This window comes from Amblyomma americanum, chromosome 4 (genome assembly GCF_052857255.1).
Source record: "Amblyomma americanum isolate KBUSLIRL-KWMA chromosome 4, ASM5285725v1, whole genome shotgun sequence".
Taxonomy (NCBI): Eukaryota; Metazoa; Arthropoda; class Arachnida; order Ixodida; family Ixodidae; genus Amblyomma; species Amblyomma americanum.
The window spans coordinates 82605460-82628072 of NC_135500.1; the positions used below are offsets into that span (position 1 = coordinate 82605460).

Consider the following 22613-nt stretch of genomic DNA (forward strand, 5'->3'; position numbering starts at 1 on the left):
ACCGCATGCTTGCCAATCAAGGCGAAGCGGGCTGTGACATGTACAGTCGTGAGCGATATGAAAGGGAACACGGTTTGATCATTGATTTATTGATTACTGCATAATTATATGTGAGAAGCACAGTTTTTTCTGTTTTCTAGCTGCTGTCACTCTTGGCGTGTAATATCCATAAGTCAGTATCAAATTTAAAAAAGAGCAATAATTAGAAAATTTGCAATTTTGTGAACAAATTTTGTTCCCTTTCATGTTGCTCACAACTGTGCAGCTACACCAGAAGTTTCCTCAAGGCCAGGAGTCCACGCTCAACCATGCCCGATCAAGGGCAGTCCAATCACCATTCGATGAGGCACACCGCAAGAATCGATCCTATCTATAATGGGGAGAAGGAGTCGCGTGCAGTGCGGGCATCCGAGGTGACACTCGATCGAGGACAGCCGCAGACACGGCCTCCCTGTAATACCAAACACGTCATCACCATCATCATCAGCCTGGCTATGCCGACTGCAGGGCAGCGCAGCAAGTTGATGCGCCGCACAGCGCTTGCAAAAAGGCGCACGGCGTCGTAGCCGCTGAAGCTGAGCGTGCAGGTCTCGACCGACGGGAGCAACCGTAGACGAGACCTGCACAAACGCTTCAGCTGACCAACGAGTACTCCTCGCAACGCCATGATAGAGCGTCACTGGGGACGACTGAAGTTCGCGCGCGTATAAAACGTGGGAAAGCGCACACCTCGCATTGGTTGGGGGCATCTAAAAGACTACAGGGAACAGGCAGCGTCAGGTTTGGTTCAGCTAGGGACAGCATATGGACGGTTTCGAGTTGGGTTCAACTCGGTATTTATTCGGACGCCAGGGCAAAGGCCTCTCCCGTGTCTTTCCAATTAACCCCGTCCTTTGCCAGCTGCGGCCACTGTATACCCCTTACTTCTTCATAGAAGGTTGTGGCCGAGTACGACACCAGGGTGGCCAAATCCTGCTCTGGTGAGGGAGTGCGTTGTCGGTTCTGGTCACCGAGATCAGGGCGCACCCCGGGCCTGGCTCCAAACACGCGTGGAATCCCTCCTAATATAGTGGTCGAAACGGATGCCATTGCACACGAGGAGTTTTTCCTCTCTTTTTTTCTGAAATGAGCCAAATCCGTTTGGACAGTAATTGAGAAAAACGCGAAAGTTGCTTATCCGCCTAAACCTTTAAGCTATTTTATATGTTCTACATGCAAGTTAGAGCAACTTTACGTCACCGCGTACTTTGGATTTGACTCTTTCTAATGTGAAACGCTAGATCTGACGCAGTTTTGTTCCAAAAACTTTATATCTACAGTATTAAATCAATCTCTGTTTATGAAAATAATGTTTCAAATGATCACGCTGTGAAATGAGCAGAAAAACAATTAGAGCATTCACTCTGTGCAGTCAGGGCTACTGCGGTGCTTCACCAAGTATATGTGAATAGCTGGCTTCTTTGTCAAGCTCTGATGTAATAAACTGGTTATAACGTATGGTATCGTCATATTTATTCTACTTCATTGCAGCATCCTAAACTCATGATCGGTACCGAAATGATAAGACGCAGCTAAGGACAAAAAACAACAGGACAACCGTTAGCTCTGTCGTTTCCTGTCTGCGCCTGCCATTTCGCTGGGAATAATTAATTTAGGAAGCCGATACCAACTCGCCCAAACAAACGCATTGGAGTTCAGTGTAACACAGGCGCGTCCTATATATAGCCTGCTCGACGACGGTGCTAATGATTCCTTCGTTCTGGTCCTCTTCTGGGTTCAGATCCGCCGATGTCTTCATATATCCTACGTATAGCCAATCGGTAAGTGACGCTGGAGAAGGAATGAATGAAACCACGCTGGAAACGGTCCAAGCCGCAATGCTCGAGCTGACAAAGGTGGCTCTCACGAGTGAACTTGGCTGGTTTTGATGTGTGCGTCAGGAGGATCTGGCTCATTAAAAAAAAATATTAGGTAGGACTAGGCAGTTCTTATGGGCGTCCGGGCCCCTTTAATAATCGCAGTTTTTCTAAAGGCAAGATGCATGGATTTGCTTGCCACTACAGTATAATTTGACTTCGGTTCCGGTTACTGGGTTTGGCTCGTTTCGAAAAAAAAGACACCTCGGATACTCTATCCGTGGTAATGCATGCAGCTGTAGTTGCTGACGAGGGCACGGAAGGGTCACGTGACGTGCAAGCGAGTGGGAAGGGAAGGAAGCGTTAGCAACCCGCTTGCAGCGCCATACATGCGACAGTTTCGGCGAGCTATTTTTGCAAGCGCTATATGGCGAACGTACAGTGCATGCTCGGGGTGGTATACACTACGTATAGTTGCGCAAATGGGCAATCATAAATCATGCGCCACGGGCCCGTATCCGCCGTCGCCAGAGGAGAAGTCTGCCAACGGCGCCCGTTGTTGCCTGACCGAACCTCGCTCGGTTGTGTCAGGCGGAAAAGACGTGTTGCAACAGCCAGCATTCTAGCCGCGCAGCTACTCGCACGCTGCTGCCCGTGCCTGCCGCGTGGTTCTTCGGCGCCTTTGCGAGCAGCTGCAGCAGCTGCGTAGCACGTCGCCCAGTGCGGGCTTGCACAACGCACGTGCAGCGATTTCCTGCGAATGCGCGCGACGAATGCCGAAACGAACGGGCTGCGCGGCAACCGCTACGCTGGTAATGACGGGAGCGAATCAAACCGAAGTCAGCCACGGTCCCTGCAGCTATACCCGCGGAACAGGCCTCGTCCTATCGATCGCACCTTCTAATAATAATGGACGGAACCGAATTAAGTGCGCCAATGCTTCCGCCGCTCGCGGAGAGCGGCAACGGTGGCGAATAAAAGGCGATAATGCGAGCGAGCGCATTATCGTCGCGCCGCTTGGTTGGCAACGCGCCTATCGGGGCCTCCACTACGCGCGAGTGGAAACTAATCTGTCTTATATCAGCGGATGAACAAATGAAGGAAGCCAGCAGTCATCGAAAGCAAGGAAAGCATAGGGGGAAAGTTTGATCCTTATTTTCTTACGTACGGCGTTGATAAGTGGGAAATTAATGGTGTAATTAATCTGTGGCTGAAAGATTATTAGAAAGTATAGGAGAAAAAGAAGGTCAGTTAGCGAAGTTACGCCGAATACAAATTCGGTGCGATAGCAGTTCGGATTTCACTTTGGTTACGGTGTCCATAACAAGCGTTCACGGATGGCAGCTACTTCGGATATAGCGACAATGGGTTAATGTCCGCATATGCGGAATTGGTCATTCTATCCATTCATAGATCCCTGGGAGTCTTCCTACCACTCCTGGCGCAGCGGTGCAGCAGTTAAGCGATGCGCCACTAACCTCTTTAGGGCACGTGCTGCCATCGGTGGGACTTGGGTTGCTTGCTTGGGTTGCGACCCAGGTTGCTCTTCCCGAGCAGCCTCTCACGATTAAATGAGGTGCCGCCTGTTGTGTGTGTGTGTGTGTGTGTGTGTGTGTGTGTGTGTGTGTGTGTGTGTGTGTGTGTGTGTGTGTGTGTGTGTGTGTGTGTGTGTGTGTGTGTGTGTGTGTGTGTGTGTGTGTGTGTGTGTGTGTGTGTGTGTGTGTGTGTGTGTGTGTGTGCGTGCGTGCGTGCGTGTGTGTGTGTGTGTGTGCGTGCGTGCGTGCGTGCGTGCGTGCGTGCGTGCTGGGGCAGGTTGCCCAATGCCAGGTGAGCAGCCTGGCACAAAACCGGTTTCAGACAGACAAACACAGCCCCCGCCGCGGTGGCTCAGTGGTTAGGGCGCTCGACTACTGATCCGGAGTTCCCGGGTTCGAAACCGACCGCGGCGGCTGCGTTTTTATGGAGGCAAAACGCTGAGGCGCCCGTGTGCTGTGCGATGTCAGTGCACGTTAAAGATCCTCAGGTGGTCGAAATTATTCCGGAGCCCTCCACTACGGCACCTCTTCTTCCTTTCTTCTTTCACTCCCTTCCTTATCCCTTCCCTTACGGCGCGGTTCAGGTGTCCAACGATATATGAGACAGATACTGCGCCATTTCCTTTCCCCAAAAACCAATTATTATTATATTATTATTAGACAAACACACAACGGATAAACGCAGCCGCCGCGGTCAGGGGCTGCGTCTTTATGGAGGAAAAACGCTGAGGCGCCCGTGTGCTGTGCGATGTCAGTGCACGTTAAAGATCCTCAGGTGGTCGAAATTATTCCGGAGCCCTCCACTACGGCACCTCCTTCTTCCTCTCTTCTTTCACTCCCTTCCTTATCCCTTCCCTTACGGCGCGGTTCAGGTGTCCAACGATATATGAGACAGATACTGCGCCATTTCCTTTCCCCCAAAACCAATTATTATTATATTATTATTAGACAAACACACAACGGATAAACGCAGCCGCCGCGGTCAGGGGCTGCGTTTTTATGGAGGAAAAACGCTAAGGCGCCCGTGTGCTGTGCGATGACAGTGCACGTTAAAGATCCCCAGGTGGTCGAAATTATTCCGGAGCCCTCCACTACGGCACCTCTCTCTTCCTTTCTTCTTTCACTCTCTCATTTCCCCTTCCCTTATGGCGCGGTTCAGGTGTCCAATGATATATGAGACAGATACTGCGCCATTTCCTTTCCCCAAAAAAACCAATTATATTTCCCTTTCCCCTCTTTTTCCCTCCATCTTTCATGTCTTTTTTTCTATCTCTATTATCTTTATATTTAATTCTTTTAATTTTAATGGAAAAGGAAAGGCTTTCGCGTTCCCGCTCTTGAGCAAGACTGAAGTGGTAGTAGTAGTAGTGGTGGTTTATTAAAAATAATAATAAAAAGGGAGGAAAACATTTTTGCTCGCCCCGGCATCTACCATCGATACTGAAGCACCTGAGCTGTGGCGGCGGAAACAAAGGACAGCAAGCAGAATGAAGAAATGAAATGAAAGTGGTGAGGGACAGGAAGAGAGGATAGGGGGAGAAGTAATATGTACAAGCTATTTACACATTAAGAAATGTGTACAGGTTGCGCGTGCGATTAGTTCGTGAAGCAGACTTAAATGGTGGTGGTAGTGGTTGTTTATTAAAATAATAGTAAAAGCAAGGAAAAGATTTTTGCTAGCCCCGGCATCTGCCATCGATACTGAGGGAGGTCGGTGGTGCTGGCCTCCCTCCCCACAGACTTAAATGCAATCCTGCAAATTTTCACGAGTCCTCGAGACTTCTGTTCCCTACAGTGCACGCATGACGTAGCTCCGGTATGAAAAATAACACAATATATCCGCATTCCACCCATGAATACTCTAAAAGCACGAATGAAAATCACACATTCTTTTTCTCTGTTCTACTCTTTTCGGGTGTCCCCCGAGACATGTGAGACAGTTACTGCGCCATTTCCTTTCCTCGAAAGCAAAAAGAAAATGATAATTGTTTTTTGGGGAACGGAAATGGCGCAGTATCTGTCTCATATATCGTTGGACACCTGAACCGCTCCATAAGGGAAGGGATAAAGGAGGGGGTGAAAGAAGCAAGGAGGAAAAAGGTGCCCGTAGTGGAGGGCTCCGGAATAATTTCGACCACCTGGGGATCTTTCACGTGCACTGACATCGCACAGCACACGGGCGCCTTAGCGTTTCGCCTCCATAAAAACGCAGCCGCGTTTTTTAAACACGAATTTTACAAAGAGGTTGGGTTGGATGGGTTGGGTCCCGTACAATATCTGATACGGGTCCCATTTGAACCCAACATACTGGACTTAGTTTTGGAAATGTGGCGGAGTGCTTGAAGGTTGCTTCAATTCCGCCACCGGTTGGCCCGGTACTGCGCTGCCTCCGGGATCGGCGTATGTCATTATACCGCGCGTCTTTTCTATCCTGTCTTTCTATCCCATCTTTTAACTCTCCGACTATCTGCACGTGGTGGCGATTGTGGCTCGGCGTGAGCCAGTGGGCAGGCCTGTGCACTTTCCTTTTCTTTCTTCCTGGCAACAACAGACAGACAGACGAATTTTACACTCTAAACACAAATAAGCCTGCGCGGGAGTACAAACGGAGTAAGCTGTCCTTTCTCTTTCAGAGTCAGAGTATGCCGCCCAAGTTTCGGAGTAGATTTCGATCGCTAGATACGCGGCATGCTTGCTTAGTCCTGGCAGCGGAGGTATGTTCCCACTGCGACGTCCGTCAAATGTTCAAAAACACACTGAAACTGAAATTCCTTGTGTGTACATCTATAATGCTGCCCAATTCAAGTTTTATAAGCATCGACAGATACGCCTTTGAACAGCGCAAGATGAGAAAAGATATGTAAGCAAAATATAACTTCTGTAAAATCAACCTGAAATAAATAAACACATAACAAAACAAACACGAAGACCTGAATTCCCCCCACCCCTTTCTCAAAATATATGTTCCGGGGTCCCTGTTTGCAGGAATATTATTTTGGCGCAACCTTGGTGCAATTTCATCAAAACCACTAATTTGTAGCAGCATGCAGTAGATTTATCGTTAGGGCGCACGTTGGCGCAATTGACGCAGCATTCCCACCACTGCAGTGTAACCTCTAATTATGCCTGCCCTGCGGCCACGTCGCACCCGCTCTACAGGGCGATTTTTTTTTTGTTCAACCTTTTCAGCTGTCTCTTTTAAAATACTATGAGAGGTACGTTGGTGCCACCTTTTGAGGTGCACTGTACAGCAAGGGGAACAATGTGTACCTCATATGGATCAATAAATAAACGATTAACTATTATTAACGAATAAACTTTTTATATTCGTTTTTTGGCGGGCAAGGTTATCAAAACAGGACGCTACGTGCGCGCGGCTATGTATATACAGTTTACTTCATTTTCTGTAAATGATTGTACATTTGATTGCTTTATGTATTTCGTAAATAGTGTACAAAGCTCTCCCCTGTCCCTTCTTGCTATCGCTCCCCTCTATATAGTCCTTTTCGCTATCCTCTCCCTTTCTTTTTCACCTCCGCCGGCTGCAGCTCGGGTGCTTACAACATTAGATAGCAATTGCCGCGGCCGGCAGCATTCTTTTCCTTCCGTATTTTTTATTTATTTTTAAATAAACCACTACCACCACCACTGCCAAGGTTATATTGCGAAATTGATAGTCGTCAACAACGAAGGTGAGCTGTGTTTTTAAATTTTTTAACCGGCAATGCGTTTCGAAATATCGAACGTCAAAAATTCGCATCTCAAAAAAACCGCTGATTCAATTCGTTTTCCCGCACTGAATATTTATGGAAAGGCCTCTAATCGTATGCATGATACAAAGCCTTATATTGGAGTATTTGATGATGTAGAAGAAGTTACCTTGGTTTTCGCGAGAATACCACGTGCAGCAACGTCTTTTTATAATTACGTAATGCGATGAAGCCAACCCAACAAGCTTTTAAATAGTTATTTTTGACGTTCCATATGTCGAACCAGATTGCCGATTGAGAACATATAAGAACAAAAATTATGGTGGGGCAGGAAAAAAGATTGAAAAATAAAATGCCCCAGCCCGTAACATATAAGAACAGGGCTCACCTTCGATGTTGACGGCCATCGATTCCGCAATATACCCTTTCGCCATAAAATCGAAAATGAGGTTTATTAGTCAACCCGCCGCGCTCAGCTACTGATCCGGAGTTCCCGGGTTCGGACCCGACCGCGGCGGCTGCGTTATTATGGAGGCAAAACGCTAAGGCGCCCGTGTGCTGTGCGATGTCAGTGCACGTTAAAGATCCCCAGGTGGTCGAAATTATTCCGGAGCCCTCCACTACGGCACGTCTTTCTTCCTTTCTTCTTTCACTCCTCCTTTATCCCTTTCCTTACGGCGCGGTTCAGGTGTCCAACGATATATGAGACAGATACTGCGCCATTTCCTTTCCCCCAAAACCTATTACCTATTATTATTATTATTATTATTATTATTATTATTATTATTATTATTATTATTATTATTATTATTTCTTAGTCAGATTAATTATTCGTCTGATTATAGATCCATATATGAGGAATATAATGTCCCCCTTGCTGAACAGTCCAGCTCTACAGACTGCCCGACGTCTCTCAAAGTTTTTAAGGTTGAAAAAAATTGACGCAGGTTCCTCGCAATTCTGCCGATAACGCAGAGCGAAAGCTGCTTTTCTAGTTATTTACTTTATTTGTTGTTTTTATTTTATCTATTTTTATCCATTATTTTGTTCTTGTTTACTTTTGCTTTTTATTTTATCTCTTTTTGTTTCATGTTATTTCCTTTTATTAGTACATATTATTATTGCTATCATTTTTATTTCATAATTTTTATTTTGCGCTCCGCTGCCTCCCAAGGTTTTTTTGCATACCGACATGATCTTGAAAACGGGAGCATCCTCTAAAAAGCACCCTGTTTATACCGGGTGTTTCATCAAAAATTTTCAAAAATAGGCTTTTTGGGATAAATATATGGCTTTTGAGGTATAGTATTACCAGTGTTGGCGGACACCTGAAAACCGATGAATCGTCTTAAGTAGTAAGCTGGTAAATTATTTTTTGATAATTAAATTTTTATCTAGTAGAGTCTAGTTGGAATTAGAGATCTTTTAGCCGGTCGTCATAATAATAATAATAATTGGTTTTGGGAGAAAGGAAATGGCGCAGTATCTGTCTCATATATCGGCGGACACCTGAACCGCGCCGTAAGGGAAGGGATAAAGGAGGGAGTGAAAGAAGGAAGAAAGAGGTACCGTAGTGGAGGGCTCCGGAATAATTTCGACCACCTGGGGATCTTTAACGTGCACTGACATCGTCAGTAAAAACCATATCAGTTTTTTTAGAATTTGCCCCGTCGCGGTGGCTCAGTGGTTAGCGCACTCGGCTACTGAACCCGAATTACCGGGTTCGAACCCGAAGGCTGCGGCAGCGTCTTGATTCAGGCCTGCAACCATGCCTACCAATGGATCTCTGTTGGTTAAACGATCCAACCAATACTCCATTTTCCCCGCTTAATTTCTTTTCTTCATTAGTGACTGTGCTTGGCGCACCCTTCGATCTCGGCGTTAATTTTTCCGAAATTCGGGAGAAAAATCGGTGGTCAATTTTCAAGTGAATTTTGGCTTTCTAAAGAACCATTTCATAATTCAGGTTCCTTTCACGTCATGTTTATCAGTTGAAGGAATTAAACGCGAAGAGTAGCGGGACAAAAATAATTCGTTCGCAGGCTATTTCCACACACATGTTAGAAATGGCAAGTTTCGGCCGGGCGGCATTAACCATGTTACATTTCCTGGGGTATAGGGGTATGTTTTTATGTCGCACAATTATTCTGGCGTGTCAGAACCGCAACCACAGCACTTTCTCGTTCACGCATGATAGACGTGTCCGTCACTGCAAGTTCCAGCGAAAGCATTAACCTGAACGTCAAAGCTGCCATTTAGGTGCAAAACTATGTTACAGCAGAGCGGCGATGCAATGGGGTTGCGCCTGATACAACTCCAGACGTCAGGTCAGCCCCCTGTGGACTGCAGGCACTGTGCGAGCCCACCCTGAAATGGCAGCGGCGACGCCACGGAAAACACACGTTCACCCTTTTCTGCCACACAAAAGGTGTAGATTTTGTGTGGGTGCACCAAAGCAAAATAAAATGACGGACGACTTAGCGTGCTCAGGCCAAAGGCGAATTAGGTGAGCACTTTGATTTTCACTTCGGTTTCAGTGTTAAGGTTTCACTGCTGGGGGGACACTTAAAGGGGCTGTGAAAGGGGGTCTCAACAAAGATGCGATATGCCTAGGATGGTAAAGGACGCCGCTTCACAAATATCCTCCAGCAAGAATTTTTTTAGATGCGTTTTGTGGAAGCTGAGTTATCTGTAGTCAAAATTTGAATTCCCGCGTCTTCGCGCCTTTCACTCTCCTCTCGTCACTTTTTGCACGCTGAATGTCGGCGCTCCTCCGCCGGCCCCTCGCACTTGCCCCCACCGCCGGCTGCCGACGCGCGCGAACGAATGCTAGCAGCCCGCTGCTGACGTAACGAGCGCGGATTCGGGCGAAAGCGCACCACCGCGTGTCGCCGCTACGCGCGAAAGCGGGAGTTTTAAAAATTGTATCGTAAATTACCGGCTCGCTTTTGAGGTCTTGTACTCGGCATGAACGCTCATTGGCCTGTACTCTGCATAATGCGAGCATTTTATAGACAACCTCAAAAACCCTTTTCAGGGGCCCTTTTAAGCTCCATTTGAAGGTATGACACGATAGAATAATGGGTTAATGCCCACATATGCGGAATTGGTCATTCTCTACTTAACATTCATAGATCTCTGGAGATCGTCATACCACTAGTGGCGCGGTTGTGCGGCAATTAGGCGATGCGCCACTGCCCTGCGATGGCAGCTGCTGCCACCGATGGGGCTTATGAGACCAAGGCTGCTCTTCCCGAGCAACCTCTCGCGACCAATCATAAGATTAATTGCCACCGGCCACTGTGGGCCGTTTTCTCACAATCCTGTGGGCAGGTTGTGATGAAGTAACAAAGTCACGTGACTTAGGTGGCCCACATTATTTAGGACCCTAAGGCAAAAATGTACGTGTTCCAGACCCCCACCCCACGCGTTAGTGAGAGTTGAGAAAATAAACCTGTCTACCCAGTTCGGGAAAACACCCAAATAGAGGTCTCTGATCGCCTCTTCAAAAGGGCGCAGACTTGAAGACCTCCCGGATACCGACTCGTGTGCACGCGGCGAGAAGTGCATAACAAGTTGAAAAAACTGGTTTAGATTTTTCTTTCTCAATAAAGTCTACGTTTTCTTTAACTTCATGCATATTCGGCCTATGATCTCGTTTATGCAATAAAATGACGAAGGCCCCTTAAGACTGCCTACGTGCTTTGCATGCGACAGCAGTGTGTCATCGTGAGCTCTGTTGCGCGAGGTTCATTAAAGATTCCTTCCTTTCTAATGACACATCTACTCATTAGTATACGGTCATAAGAAAGCACATACACTAGGTTCACCTCTATTTGCCAAAAAGTAACGAGGCTTAGTGGCCTATTATTCTTTATGTTGATTTGAGATTGTCTTCTTCATGGTTTGTACATACATGTACACGGAACATTGCTTCACTGTAATAAATACCATGTTTAAAAAAAGTTTTGTGGAAGAAATTTAATTTTTTCCTTTGCCGCAGGCGCCATTATCCCATAGTCTACTGCTGACGGCATGCGAGAGCATGGTGACGTCATTGAGGAATTTCGTGCCATGGACGCCGGCGGGCGGTGGCTTTTGTGTTAATTGTACATATAATGTTTTCGCCTTAAGAAGCCCAGTAAGGTATGGGTCTGGGCTAGTTGCTAAACCATGCTTGTGTTGTTATTTAATTAATTTAATTATTCCATTTTATTTACATATTGAATTTTATATTTCTTGTTTGTTTTTTTAGTTTGCACTATTCAAGGGTGTATTTCTAAATGCATATAAAAAGAACTGAAATGGACAGTTTTAGGTAAAGATGTACTACAAACGAGGATCGAGTGATTGGCTGCATTGAAAAAGCTTGCGCACAGACCGTTTCAATTCTGCTAACCTTGCTTATGAGGAGGGGTCAGACAATCAACTTCTGCTGTGACACGATTTATTTAGGTTACTGAAAAGAAATGCTTTACGACCGGCTACGAAGCCAACTATAGCAGAGCCTCACTGTGCTTTTTTTATTAATAACGGCCTAGAATTCAGGCGTTTGGCAGAAATCTGGCCGGAGTACAAGCTGCTGGAGACTAAAGGGGGGGGGGGGGGGGGGGGGGGGACGCTGGCTTCTCTGGAGAAATATTGAGAGGAGGGCGACCGCCGCATCCCTCTCACTTCCTCCCGGGTCCCTGAAAACAACAAGAGCCCAATCTACACATTTTTGCGGGTTCATTCTTGCAATTAGGAGTTTTAAAGCAAGATAGTGTTTTAAAGCTAGATAAAATGTCAGACGGCCTTACACCTGGAGCAATAATTGAACTAAGATATTAGAGATTCCCGTTTAATTTGTGTGAAGGAGAGGGTAAGGGAAGCGTGTAATCACCAACAATCAGCTGCAGAATATGCTCCAAAATTGGTCCAATATATCTGATACTTCAAACACGACGCCTTCAACAGTTCGCGCTGGCAAGGTAGTACGCTTTATATTAGGCGGCTTTTCGAATATCGTGTTTTGCCCAAGTTTTGAAAAATCCGCTTTTGGTGAAAAAAAAAAATGGGTTTCACCCGAAAACGAAGAACTTCAGTCTATGCTAGGCTAATATTTAGCTTCATTTAATTGACCATACCCAGCAAATCACGAACCTCCCAGCGATGTCCCGAATGAGTGTCAACGTCTACGTCCATAGGCATCATCTTCTAGACGTTTGCTTGAAAACCTTTTTGAGAGAAAAAAATATAACTTACTCGTGGCGTTGTATCAACATGAGTTGAGTTGAGTTGAGGTGTTGAATGGTACAGGTGGGGCTAGCCTTGCTTTCTCTGCCGGCAATTGCTCCACCGCAGCGTACATTCGATATTAACAATGCCGCATCTACCCCGCTAAGCACACAGTCTCTTATAATAGCACACATTCTCTCCCACAGACACCATCTATGCACATAATCAATCCACGCAGTTCACATCACAACATCAGTCTTAGACCACGCATATATATTATTCAATGACATCGAAGTAGAGACCTCTCGCACCTACCCAATCTTCGGCAATCATATTTTCAGGACACATTTGGTAATTTTGGGGAATCACTTTTCAACTAGATCGGTTCGACCTCGCTGACCTATGCCTGCATTCTTTTATTGTGCTCGCTCAACGCTGCGGACCAAAGCAGCTGTTGGAGTAGCAATTCAAACATTTTTTTTTTAAATTCCATGTTGCACTTGTTGGACAGTGTCAGCTTATGCTGAGATTTCTTCGGTTTGGCCCAGACTATAGGCATATTTTTTCCACCACTATCAATCTAATGTGCGCACGTCGCACGGTTTTATAGATTAAGGTCTGAATGGAAGGGCTACGCACACAAATTTACAGCTGCTATATATCAGAGCTTATTTTAGTGTTTTGGCACTAGCTACCTGTGCTTTTCAAATAACAGAGCTATGCATGTAAATTAATCTACTCGTGTCCATATATCATACAGAATGAAAAATCAGTCACGAATTCATTTAGATAACTTGCTAGGCAACAATCTATACCACTAGCCCTCATGAGGACGCCCTCCCTAGTGGAGAATATAAGCATAAGTTAAGGTGGTCCGCTGGACTTAGGTGTATAATATTGCAATGCTCTTGAAATATGTTATGTACGATTCTACATTTGAGCAGCTAACCGAAAATATAACCAAAGTATTCGTGCATGGAAGGTTCTCTGCAGGCCTCTGTGTTTATAGCACCCCCGATTCCATAAATAACCAAGTGTATGAAATTGGGATTCCATCTTTTTGATATCACATTTATCGCTGCGGTGGCTCGGTGGTTATTGCGTTCGGCTGCTGACCCGAAAGACGCGGGTTCGATCCCGGCCGCGGCGGTCGAATTTCGCTGGAGGCGAAATTCTAGAGGCCCGTGTACTGTGCGATGTCAGTGCACGTTAAAGAAAAAAACCAGGTGGTCAAAATAATCCGGACTCCTCCACTACGGCGTTCCTCATAGCCTGAGTCGCTTTGGGATGTTAAACTCCCGTAAACCATAAAACACAATATGTGTCTGTAGGCCATTGAGACCGTCCGTGTCTCGACTGTGCTGTGCATCTCGCATAAGTCTATAGCTACAGTATCGACAGTATGTACTTATGCCTCGGAATGTACACAAATTTTAATGTTGTAGACACGCAGATTCTTGGCAGACGAGACTGGATGTCTGCTGAAGGTATACGTGTCAAATATTCAGTGTAAATACCTCACTGAAGTCTAATCTTTTGATGGGTTATAGGGCACGGTAATTGGCAATTTTTTTCTCTGATAGTGAGCTCAATGTCAACTATTATAGTAGCTGACTCGTCCGAGAATGCGTATTATCGCACTCGGCCACTGCCTTCTTTGGCTCAGTGCTGTTTGTACTTTTCATTCTGGTTATGCCTTTTATGTGGTCAAACGGGAATAGGAACCCAACTGACCGGGGGGGGGGGGGGGGGGGGGGCAAGAAGATTAGGTCGTTTCGCGGACGTCTCGCTGAAATGACCAAGCAGTATGCGCGCCACACTGCGCAGTGTATACGGCGCGTCAATGCACTTCGATACCAGGCTATTCTGCGCTGCATTTGCCTCTGACGACACGGGCGGAGGAATGCGCGATCGCGTTTCATTCGCGGACAATAGCGCGTGCATCTACAAGTGACGCACGAGTATACGACGCCGCCTCGTGTCGTCGCTGCCCGAGGCTGACTCGGGGTGGATGCAGCGTTTTGCGCGGCAGCTATCGTGTGGCGTCGCCGACTGCGCGCCCGTGTCACGCGCTTTAATTTGGCGCGCCGTCGGCGCTGTCACTCTCCGTAGGGAGCGCGCGCTGACATTTCAATAACGCTGGGAGCACGTGACACGGCGGAAAACGCCACCACCGAAAGCACGTGCAGGCGCGCGCTGTCTTCGGGTCGCGTGTCCACCGTGCTGCTTGGCGGGAAAAAGTCGCCGACCGACGGCCCGTGACCGCGCGGCTTCCTTTGTTCGACGCGAAACTGGTGCCAGACATGCACCCGCGGGTGCAGAGGATCTCTTCTTTCCTCTTTCCAGCGCTGATATCTCGACAAAAGATCGTAGATGGGAGTGAAAAATACATCTGATCGCGCACACTGCCGACTTCCTACCGAGTGCACGGCGGTTTTTCCTCGAGAGACGCGCCCCTCGCTCTGATGACAATTATCGTTCGCGTCACGGGGTTTTACAGGAGCTCTACATTCCCCGGCTCCACGGGTTTTACATACTCGATAGAGCAGAATAATTAATACGCAAGGCTTTCTTAGTCTAGAGCGCCTGACCAACGCACGTCGTACATATACGTAACAGGAGAGATGGCGAAGGCGTACTCGAACTGGGGCGGCGAGACGCATAACCCGAGGCAAAATGCGCCGCGGATAAAGCGTGGCAACTGGAAACAGAGGCTGCGTCACCGCACTAGGTTCATGCAGCACCCTTTAACGACTGCGGCACGGCCGTACATGACGTCAGTTGCGATAATGCGCGGAGTTTTTATTTGTATACTTGTTTCCGTTTGCGCCACCAGACTCCCGTTGCGATCTGCATGTCGCTGCAAGCTCACTGCGCGAGTTATCTCAATCGTTTTGAGCACAAGAGCGCGGACTTTAAGCGTTCGCACGCGTATAGGAATGAAAAAATAAACGGAAGCTAGTTTGTATACGCGTCGACTCGATTCCACGCCGCAGGCCAGCGCGCGGTTGCGACACGACTAAACGGCGAGATTCGAAAGCGCGCCACTGCCTACGGTCATTGGCGTATATATCGTGCTTACAACTGAGGTCGAAAAAGAAACCGGAAGAAAGCATACATATTCACTTTACAATACGACATGCCGAAACAATGGAGATAAGAGTTTTCAAGACTGTCATTGTCTCTGTTTTTTGGATCCGTCATATCATTGTTTCGCTTTCCCCTCTTCGCGATACAAACAGATCGATTAACTTGCGAAGCAAAAAATAAAAATGAATAAAGCGCATTTCTGGTAAATCCAATGCAGCACAGCGCTCCATGCAGCTCCAAACTCGCGGGAGATGAAAACAAACGCAACAAGCAAAAACAAAGAACCAAACGAATACCCGCCAGCGACCAAACCGCGAAACAATTCGAAGGCACGCGCCACATCGTATAGTGCATGTCGCACGCTGACTGACGAAAATGATTAGAGAAACGCAAAAAAAGGAAGAGGCGCGAGCTTCCGGATGACGAGAAAAAAGAGCGGAGCTGTAAGACGGGTGAAACAAAACTCGAAAAAAAAAAAAAGCGCGCGGGCAGGCCACTGCACCACAAACATCTCCGCGGCCGCTTCTAATAAGCGCTTTGTGTGCCTTCGTTCCGCGGTCTCCGACTCGTGCGAACCACTGCGCAGCGGCAGCGATGATCGCGTGCGAAGCTGAGTCGACGCATCTCCGAGCAGCAGTGTGTCGGCGATGGTGAAAGACACAGCGCTGCGGTGGTGGCGATCGCGCAGGTTTCGTCCGAACAGCTGACAGGCTTGCCACACAGCGCTAGCGCTGCTTCGAGAAAGCGCAGTCACGATAACTGATCGTGATCAGCGCGATCGATTGTGGAACAGGCAGTAGGGGCACCGTGGCGTTCAATTGTAAAACTGTCGCCTTACCACGACTTTGGGACTGGTCCAGTAGTCGGACAGCTCGTCGTCGATGCCGTTCTCGGTGGACATCATCGCGCCGCCGTTGCCCGAAGGAACGGATGTGCGCACGCCAGAGAGGTACAGGCTCTCGGGAACAATCACGGCTGCTACAGCGGCACTAGCAACAGCGGCGGGGAGCCGAGCATCATCTGTTCGAAGAGGAGCGATGATGATGGACCCGTCCAGCCTGGCTCGCCTCCAGCTGCGAGATCGCGGCTACCATTTCCCAGCTACGCCAGCGGCACCCGCGGATACGCGCAGCAGGGCCGGATTTCAGCTGCGCGTTGCGACGGGCGCGCGACCAAGGTCGTTTCTACTCGATAGCATTGCACTGGGGCTGCCCGAAGCCAGAGGGTACACCGGCTGTGTACTCCGAGCTGGTGTAATAGCTTTTGAGAATAGCACGGAGCGAGTGACTCGGACCTGTTTGAGAGCACCTGGCAGAGCAGGAGGCGCCGCCTCGCGTATCGGGGCAGCGCATCCAGATCGCGGCCGATCTCTGAGGCACGAAGTTGATAAACTGACTCCAGGGCGGGCCCGTTCTCTCGCCGTTCGAGAGATGGCGCTCGCGTATCTTTAAGATCTAACGGAACAGTCGTAGGCACGTTGGCCAGCGAGTATAGTTTGTTTTCGATTAGCGGTTTTTTGTGTTTCGGGTTTCTTTGCTACGTAAATATTACTTAAATGCATAGAACAATGCGCACGTAACGTGCGTTCGTTACCAACTAAACGCTGTGAAGGGGCAGTGCAGGTTTTGAACATGCCAATTTTGTGTAGCGCTCCGGGATACACGCGTGCTATGCTAGTTCGTTGCAGTGGCATTTAATGCCTCGCGTGTATAATGCATTTCCGTGCAAAGCAGCTGAGATCAAACATTATTTCTCAGGGCATCAATAGTTGCTAAGATCAGGGGCTACGAATTCAAAATTCATGGACGTTGAGGAATCGCACGGTGTCACGTATACGTTGCCTAACGGTATGGGTACCTCTCCCCAAAAGCAACCAAGGCGAAAAAAAAAGCACCTTGCCGCGCCTTCCTTGAAAGTGCCTGCAGTGTCCAGGGGCTTAATTACGCCGAAGTTTTCAAAGTTTTCGGATGTATCTCATCTCTATTTTAATATAGAAATCACTCCAGGTTTTCCTAGTAAGATATTCGTGGAACAACTTTTTCCGCACAACTCACGAAGAATGGTCACATGAATAGATATAAAAAAACACGTAACTGAAACGCAAATAGCAAAACGATGAGGTAGCTGAAAGAAACTGAATACCGGTGGAGCTGAATTTCACTTCGGAGGTTCGAAGAACGCCTAATGGAAGTCCTCGTCTGTATTTTCTTTGAAGCAGCTGATATTTTTCTATTTTTATGTTCGTTCGTTCTAAGTAAGTTCCTTTCATGCCGATCGTACATATAACAGGTATACTGCACACATAGCCGCTTAGGTAGGAGGACAGGTTAGCCGGTATTATTCAATATTAAACTTGGAAGAAGAATTAAAAAGATGGAGGAGAGAAAGAGTAGTATATGCTCAAAATTTAGCGAAGGGTGCACGTGAAGGGCTCGACCGACGACGGCTGGAGTAGTAAAAGGCCTTTTGCACTCATTCACACACACACAAAAAAGTTACACTAATTTTGGAATGCAAGAGGACATTTGACCCGGAAAGCAGCTACGGTTAAACGAGCTCGAAAACGAGCTTTAAATGTTCAGTGACGAAACGCGACAATTCCTCAGGCTCCCTCAAAGTTTGCACAGTCACAATGAGATTTTTTGCGGTGTTTCAGCCTCAAAGGCCGCCTTGAAAGCTCAGGTTGTTTAGTACAGCAAAACAACGCCTATGCCCTTCACGCAAGAAAAGGAAGGAAAACCTTGGGGAGTGAGCGTTGTGTGTGAGCGAAAGTCGTAAATATTTGGTGATAAGAACTTGAAAATAAAAGCCGTTACGGTAAAGCTTTCTCATGAAGAGGCTAAAACCCCGCCGCAGTGGCTCAGTGGTTAGGGCGCTCGACTACTGATCCGGAGTTCCCGGGTTCGAACCCGACCGCGGCGGCTGCGTTTTTATGGAGGAAAAACGCCAAGGCGCCCGTGTGCTGTGCGATGTCAGTGCACGTTAAAGATCCCCAGGTGGTCGAAATTATTCCGGAGCCCTCCACTACGGACCTATTTGTTCCTCTCTTCTTTCACTCCCTCCTTTGTCCCTTCCCTTACGGCGCGGTTCAGGTGTCCAACGATATATGAGACAGATACTGCGCCATTTCCTTTCCACCAAAAACCAGTTATTATTATTATTAAGAGGCTAAAAAGACCTTCGGAGGTGCTAGCTTCCGCGCATGCTGTTTCCTCCTTCCTTCGCCCATGAGCTCTTGCACATGTGTGGCTTGGATGAATCAAAAGGCAGCACCTAAAGCCTTGAAAACAAAAACGTGCAACGGAATCGAGACGCGCTATATGAGTCCGAATGATCCATAAGATGTGTGTTTTTAAATATTTGGAACCGGCTAATCTTGACCGGTTCACCGTAAATATATTTCCTGCAAATATAACTTGGGAAAGCATACATGATGATCAATTTATCTGGCTTTTGTTTATTTTGCAACCAATACCAGCTCTTTTTAGTTTGTATCCCTTGCATCTTTAGTATGTCAAGATAGAAATGTAAGGGGAGTTTCAGTTGCAGCAGCTTAGTTAAGTAAAGCGATATAGTTTTAAGGCAGTTTACTTTCCTGAATGCGCGCTTTATGTGCATAGCGCATGTCAGCAGTGTTGGACGACGCATCTGTAAGTGCTGCGGTAAAATGCAAATTTAAATGTAAGTAAAACATCTTGTTTAAATAATGTGTAAAGGACAGAGACAGAAACCGCGTTTTTATTACGTAATTTTTTTTTCCATGAATGCGAGTTTCCGTCTGCCGACGCGCCTCAAGCAGGGAGGTAGAAGATGACGCGCGCGAGGTCATCGTAATGTGATCGCAGCGCCGCCCCCTGGACGGCGATCGTTTGGGCCCGCTCGAGGTAATAATAATAATAATAATAATAATAATAATAATAATAATAATAATAATAATAATAATAATAATAATAATAATAATAATTGGTTTTTGGGAAAGGAAATGCCGCAGTATCTGTCTCATAATCGTTGGACACCTGAACCGCGCCGTAAGGGAAGGGATAAAGGAGGGAATGAAAGAAGAAAGGAAGAAAGGGGTGCCGTAGTGGAGGGCTCCGAAATAATTTCGACCACCTGGGGATCTTTAGCGTGCACTGACATCGCACAGCACACGGGCGCCTTAGCGTTTTGCCCCCATAAAAGCGCCGCCGCCGCGGTCGGGTTCGAACCCGGGATACTCCGGATCAGTAACCGAGCGCCTAACCACTGAGCCACCGCGGCGGGTAAGGCGGGTAGCAGTGAACGCATTTTCAGGGCAATGTACGCTGAAGAAGATACGAATTTCAACGACACAACTGATCAGGTGCTTACAATACAAGGCCATGAAATACCCCGAGTGGCCGAATACAAATATCTCGGGGTATGGGTAAACGAAGGGCAGATGTACACGGAAAAGCATGAGCAGTCTCTCATGGAAGAAGGGCGAAGAGATGGTGGGATGATGAAACATAGTGCATTATGGTGCAACGAACGAATTCTGTTTGCGGAGAAGCGCTATCAGAGGCAATTGACTCAACAGGCCTGGTGGGTGTCTAGTTCTTGAGTAAAAATTTGTGATTAACTCTGCAGTGAAGAGCGACAGAATTATGGAGGCCGCTTTGTGTTTGCAGTTTTCTCAGACACCGTTAAAATCAATGTTTATAGATGTTCCAGTGTCCTGAACAAAGCAATCAGAAACAAGAAAAAAATTTTCTTAATACCAATGGGATTAAAAATTTTTAGGAAAGATGACTACGAGAGTTGCAATTGCTTCTTTTAAACGATATATGCGAAATAACTCCAGAAGCACACAGCAAGGACCGACAGCAAAAGCAACCTCCCAGCTATCATATTTGTGCTGTTCTACGAATCTAGGCTCTCACTGCTAATGTTTTCATTGCCAATATTGTAAAAGCTGGAAATAAGCTGGTATGGGTACCTGCATTGCGAGCCTGCCTTTGTCGTCTGCTTACGCCCGCATCATCGGGAGCACCTGCGCGAATGCAGATTGCACCCTGACGCGTTTTCTCGGTTTCTCGCTGCACAATGACTAAAAAAAAACCTCGCACCGCTTGGAGCAGACCTACTTTGTGGAACTTCTCCTGCCCCCTCTGATTAAGAAAATTGGTTCAAAGATGAACATTCAATTACTTTCGCGTTATTTATGACTGAAGAGTACAATATTGCTTTTTAATAAATTCCCAAACTGCTGCATGAATAGCTTTTATCACAGTTGATAGGTGGCAAAAGCATTTGTTAAAGATATACACTTCACTGCCATTTTACATTGAAGGCTGAATATTTTATATAATTGGTTTTGGGGGAAAGGAAATGGCGCAGTATCTGTCTCATATATCGTTGGACACCTGAACCGCGCCGTAAGGGAAGGGATAAAGGAGGGAGTGAAAGAAGAAAGAAAGAAGAGGTGCCGTAGTGGAGAGCTCCGGAATAATTTCGACCACCTGGGGATCTTTAACGTGCACTGACATCGCACAGCACACGGGCGCCTTAGCGTTTTGCCTCCATAAAAGCGCAGCCGCCGCGGTCGGGTTCGAACCCGGGATACTCCGGATCAGTAGCCGAGCGCCCTAACAACTGAGCCACCGCGGCGGGTCCTGAATATTTTAGCAAAATTGCGAACAATACGATAATATTTTATTCAGTATGTGTTTTCTTGGTTAAAGTGTGGTGTGTACTGAAAATAACAGGTTTAAAGCACGCTTAAGGTTCTAGCAAACGTTGCTTCTAGTAGTGTTCCTGTTGCGGGAGCATACTTCCTGCGGGAGCATATACAGGAACACTAGCTTCTAGTCTAGCTAATCACAGCGACCCTCCGCGGCTGTAAACGAAATGCAGCAAACCTTTCGTTCGGACACGGAGAGATGGCAGCACTGCTGTCAGATTGGAAAATGTAACGTTGTAAACCAACGAATTCACTAAAGGTTTATATCGAAAGAACTTCCCATGAACTGCTAAGGGAGATTAACTATATCCTTACCATAGGTAAACGTAATTTCAGGGTGGTATGTGTAAAAAATTTATTCACTCATTAATTTTAAAGAACTACAGACGCTTAATTTTAGTTGCGTGCTTTCATCTTTCAAATAATGTGTTAAACGTCAGAATACATGGATTTCCTGGGGATATTCACGCGCGACCGCTATATAATTTATAGATGAATTTCTTCTCTCGTCTTCATCAACCGAACGATGGCTGTGACGCGTACGTAGTTCACACTTAGGTCCCGTGAGGCACGAAAAAATTTTTAAAGTCATCGCAACACTTAGACCAGCCTGCTCCAAAGGCTGGAATGGCAACAAACGACGTATCAGCGGTGTATTGTCGTTTCTTTCGTGAACTGTGCACGTCACAGCCATCGTTTGGTGGATGAAATCTAAACCGAAAGGGCGCAAAGAAGAAATTGGGTTGTGAATTATTTAGTGGTCGCAGGCGAATACCACGAGGTGATCCATGTATTTTAATTTGAAAGAAGAAAACACGCTCGCAAGCATTTGGTGTGCATAGTTCTTTACAATGTTGCTCTATTGCAGCACATCAGGGTTCTCTTTTTATTGACTTAAAAAGAGCATTGAAAGTTACGGAATACGGTACTCTTCGTGGAAAACTTTCTGATCAGTAAAAAAAAAAATTAATGAATTGCTTGCCCGAAGTGCTCTGGACTGCTTGGGCGACCCGGCTGTTCAGTTGGTGCAGTACTAAGGTCGATCCCAGGCCGCCTTGGATAAAACTTGATCCGCTACACTCGGTACATTCAGAAAGGTTCGGAAAGCAGCGAATACCCAAGGCAACGGCAAAAACGAAAGTTACAGACCGGCACCAGGGGCGTAGCCAGAAATTTTGTTGGGGGGGGGGGGGGGGGGGGGCTCATGTTGCAGCGCGGCCCAATAGGCACTGGATGTCCCTTGGATGTCCTGAGGACGTCCTGAACGTCCGCAAGACATCCACGGGAGTTTTAATGTCCATTGGGGGCCTCCTCATAGAATTTGTGGAAGGATCAAATGCAACAATAATAAATGCATTGTCATTGCCATTGACAATGCCATTGTGTATTAGATAACGCTACGCACTGTCTAGACAAGTGAAATATGTATTTTTTTTAAATAAAAATATATTCGTATGTCTTAAAAATCGTGGCAGACAGGATTACAAAACATAAAACTGAGCAG

The 22613-nt window shown here is 46.8% G+C and overlaps 1 protein-coding gene across 1 annotated transcript in view; it reads right to left on the bottom strand.

Annotated features, from left to right (window-relative positions):
• The window catches only part of LOC144128091 (lysoplasmalogenase TMEM86A), a 60989-nt gene extending 44300 nt beyond the window's left edge, over positions 1-16689 (bottom strand). Inside the window, exon 1 of the mRNA XM_077661166.1 lies at positions 16247-16689. Coding sequence (XP_077517292.1) covers positions 16247-16312 — 66 coding nt within the window. The 5' untranslated portion in view covers positions 16313-16689. The remainder of the gene's footprint in view (positions 1-16246) is intronic.
• Positions 16690-22613: the final 5924 nt, after the last annotated feature.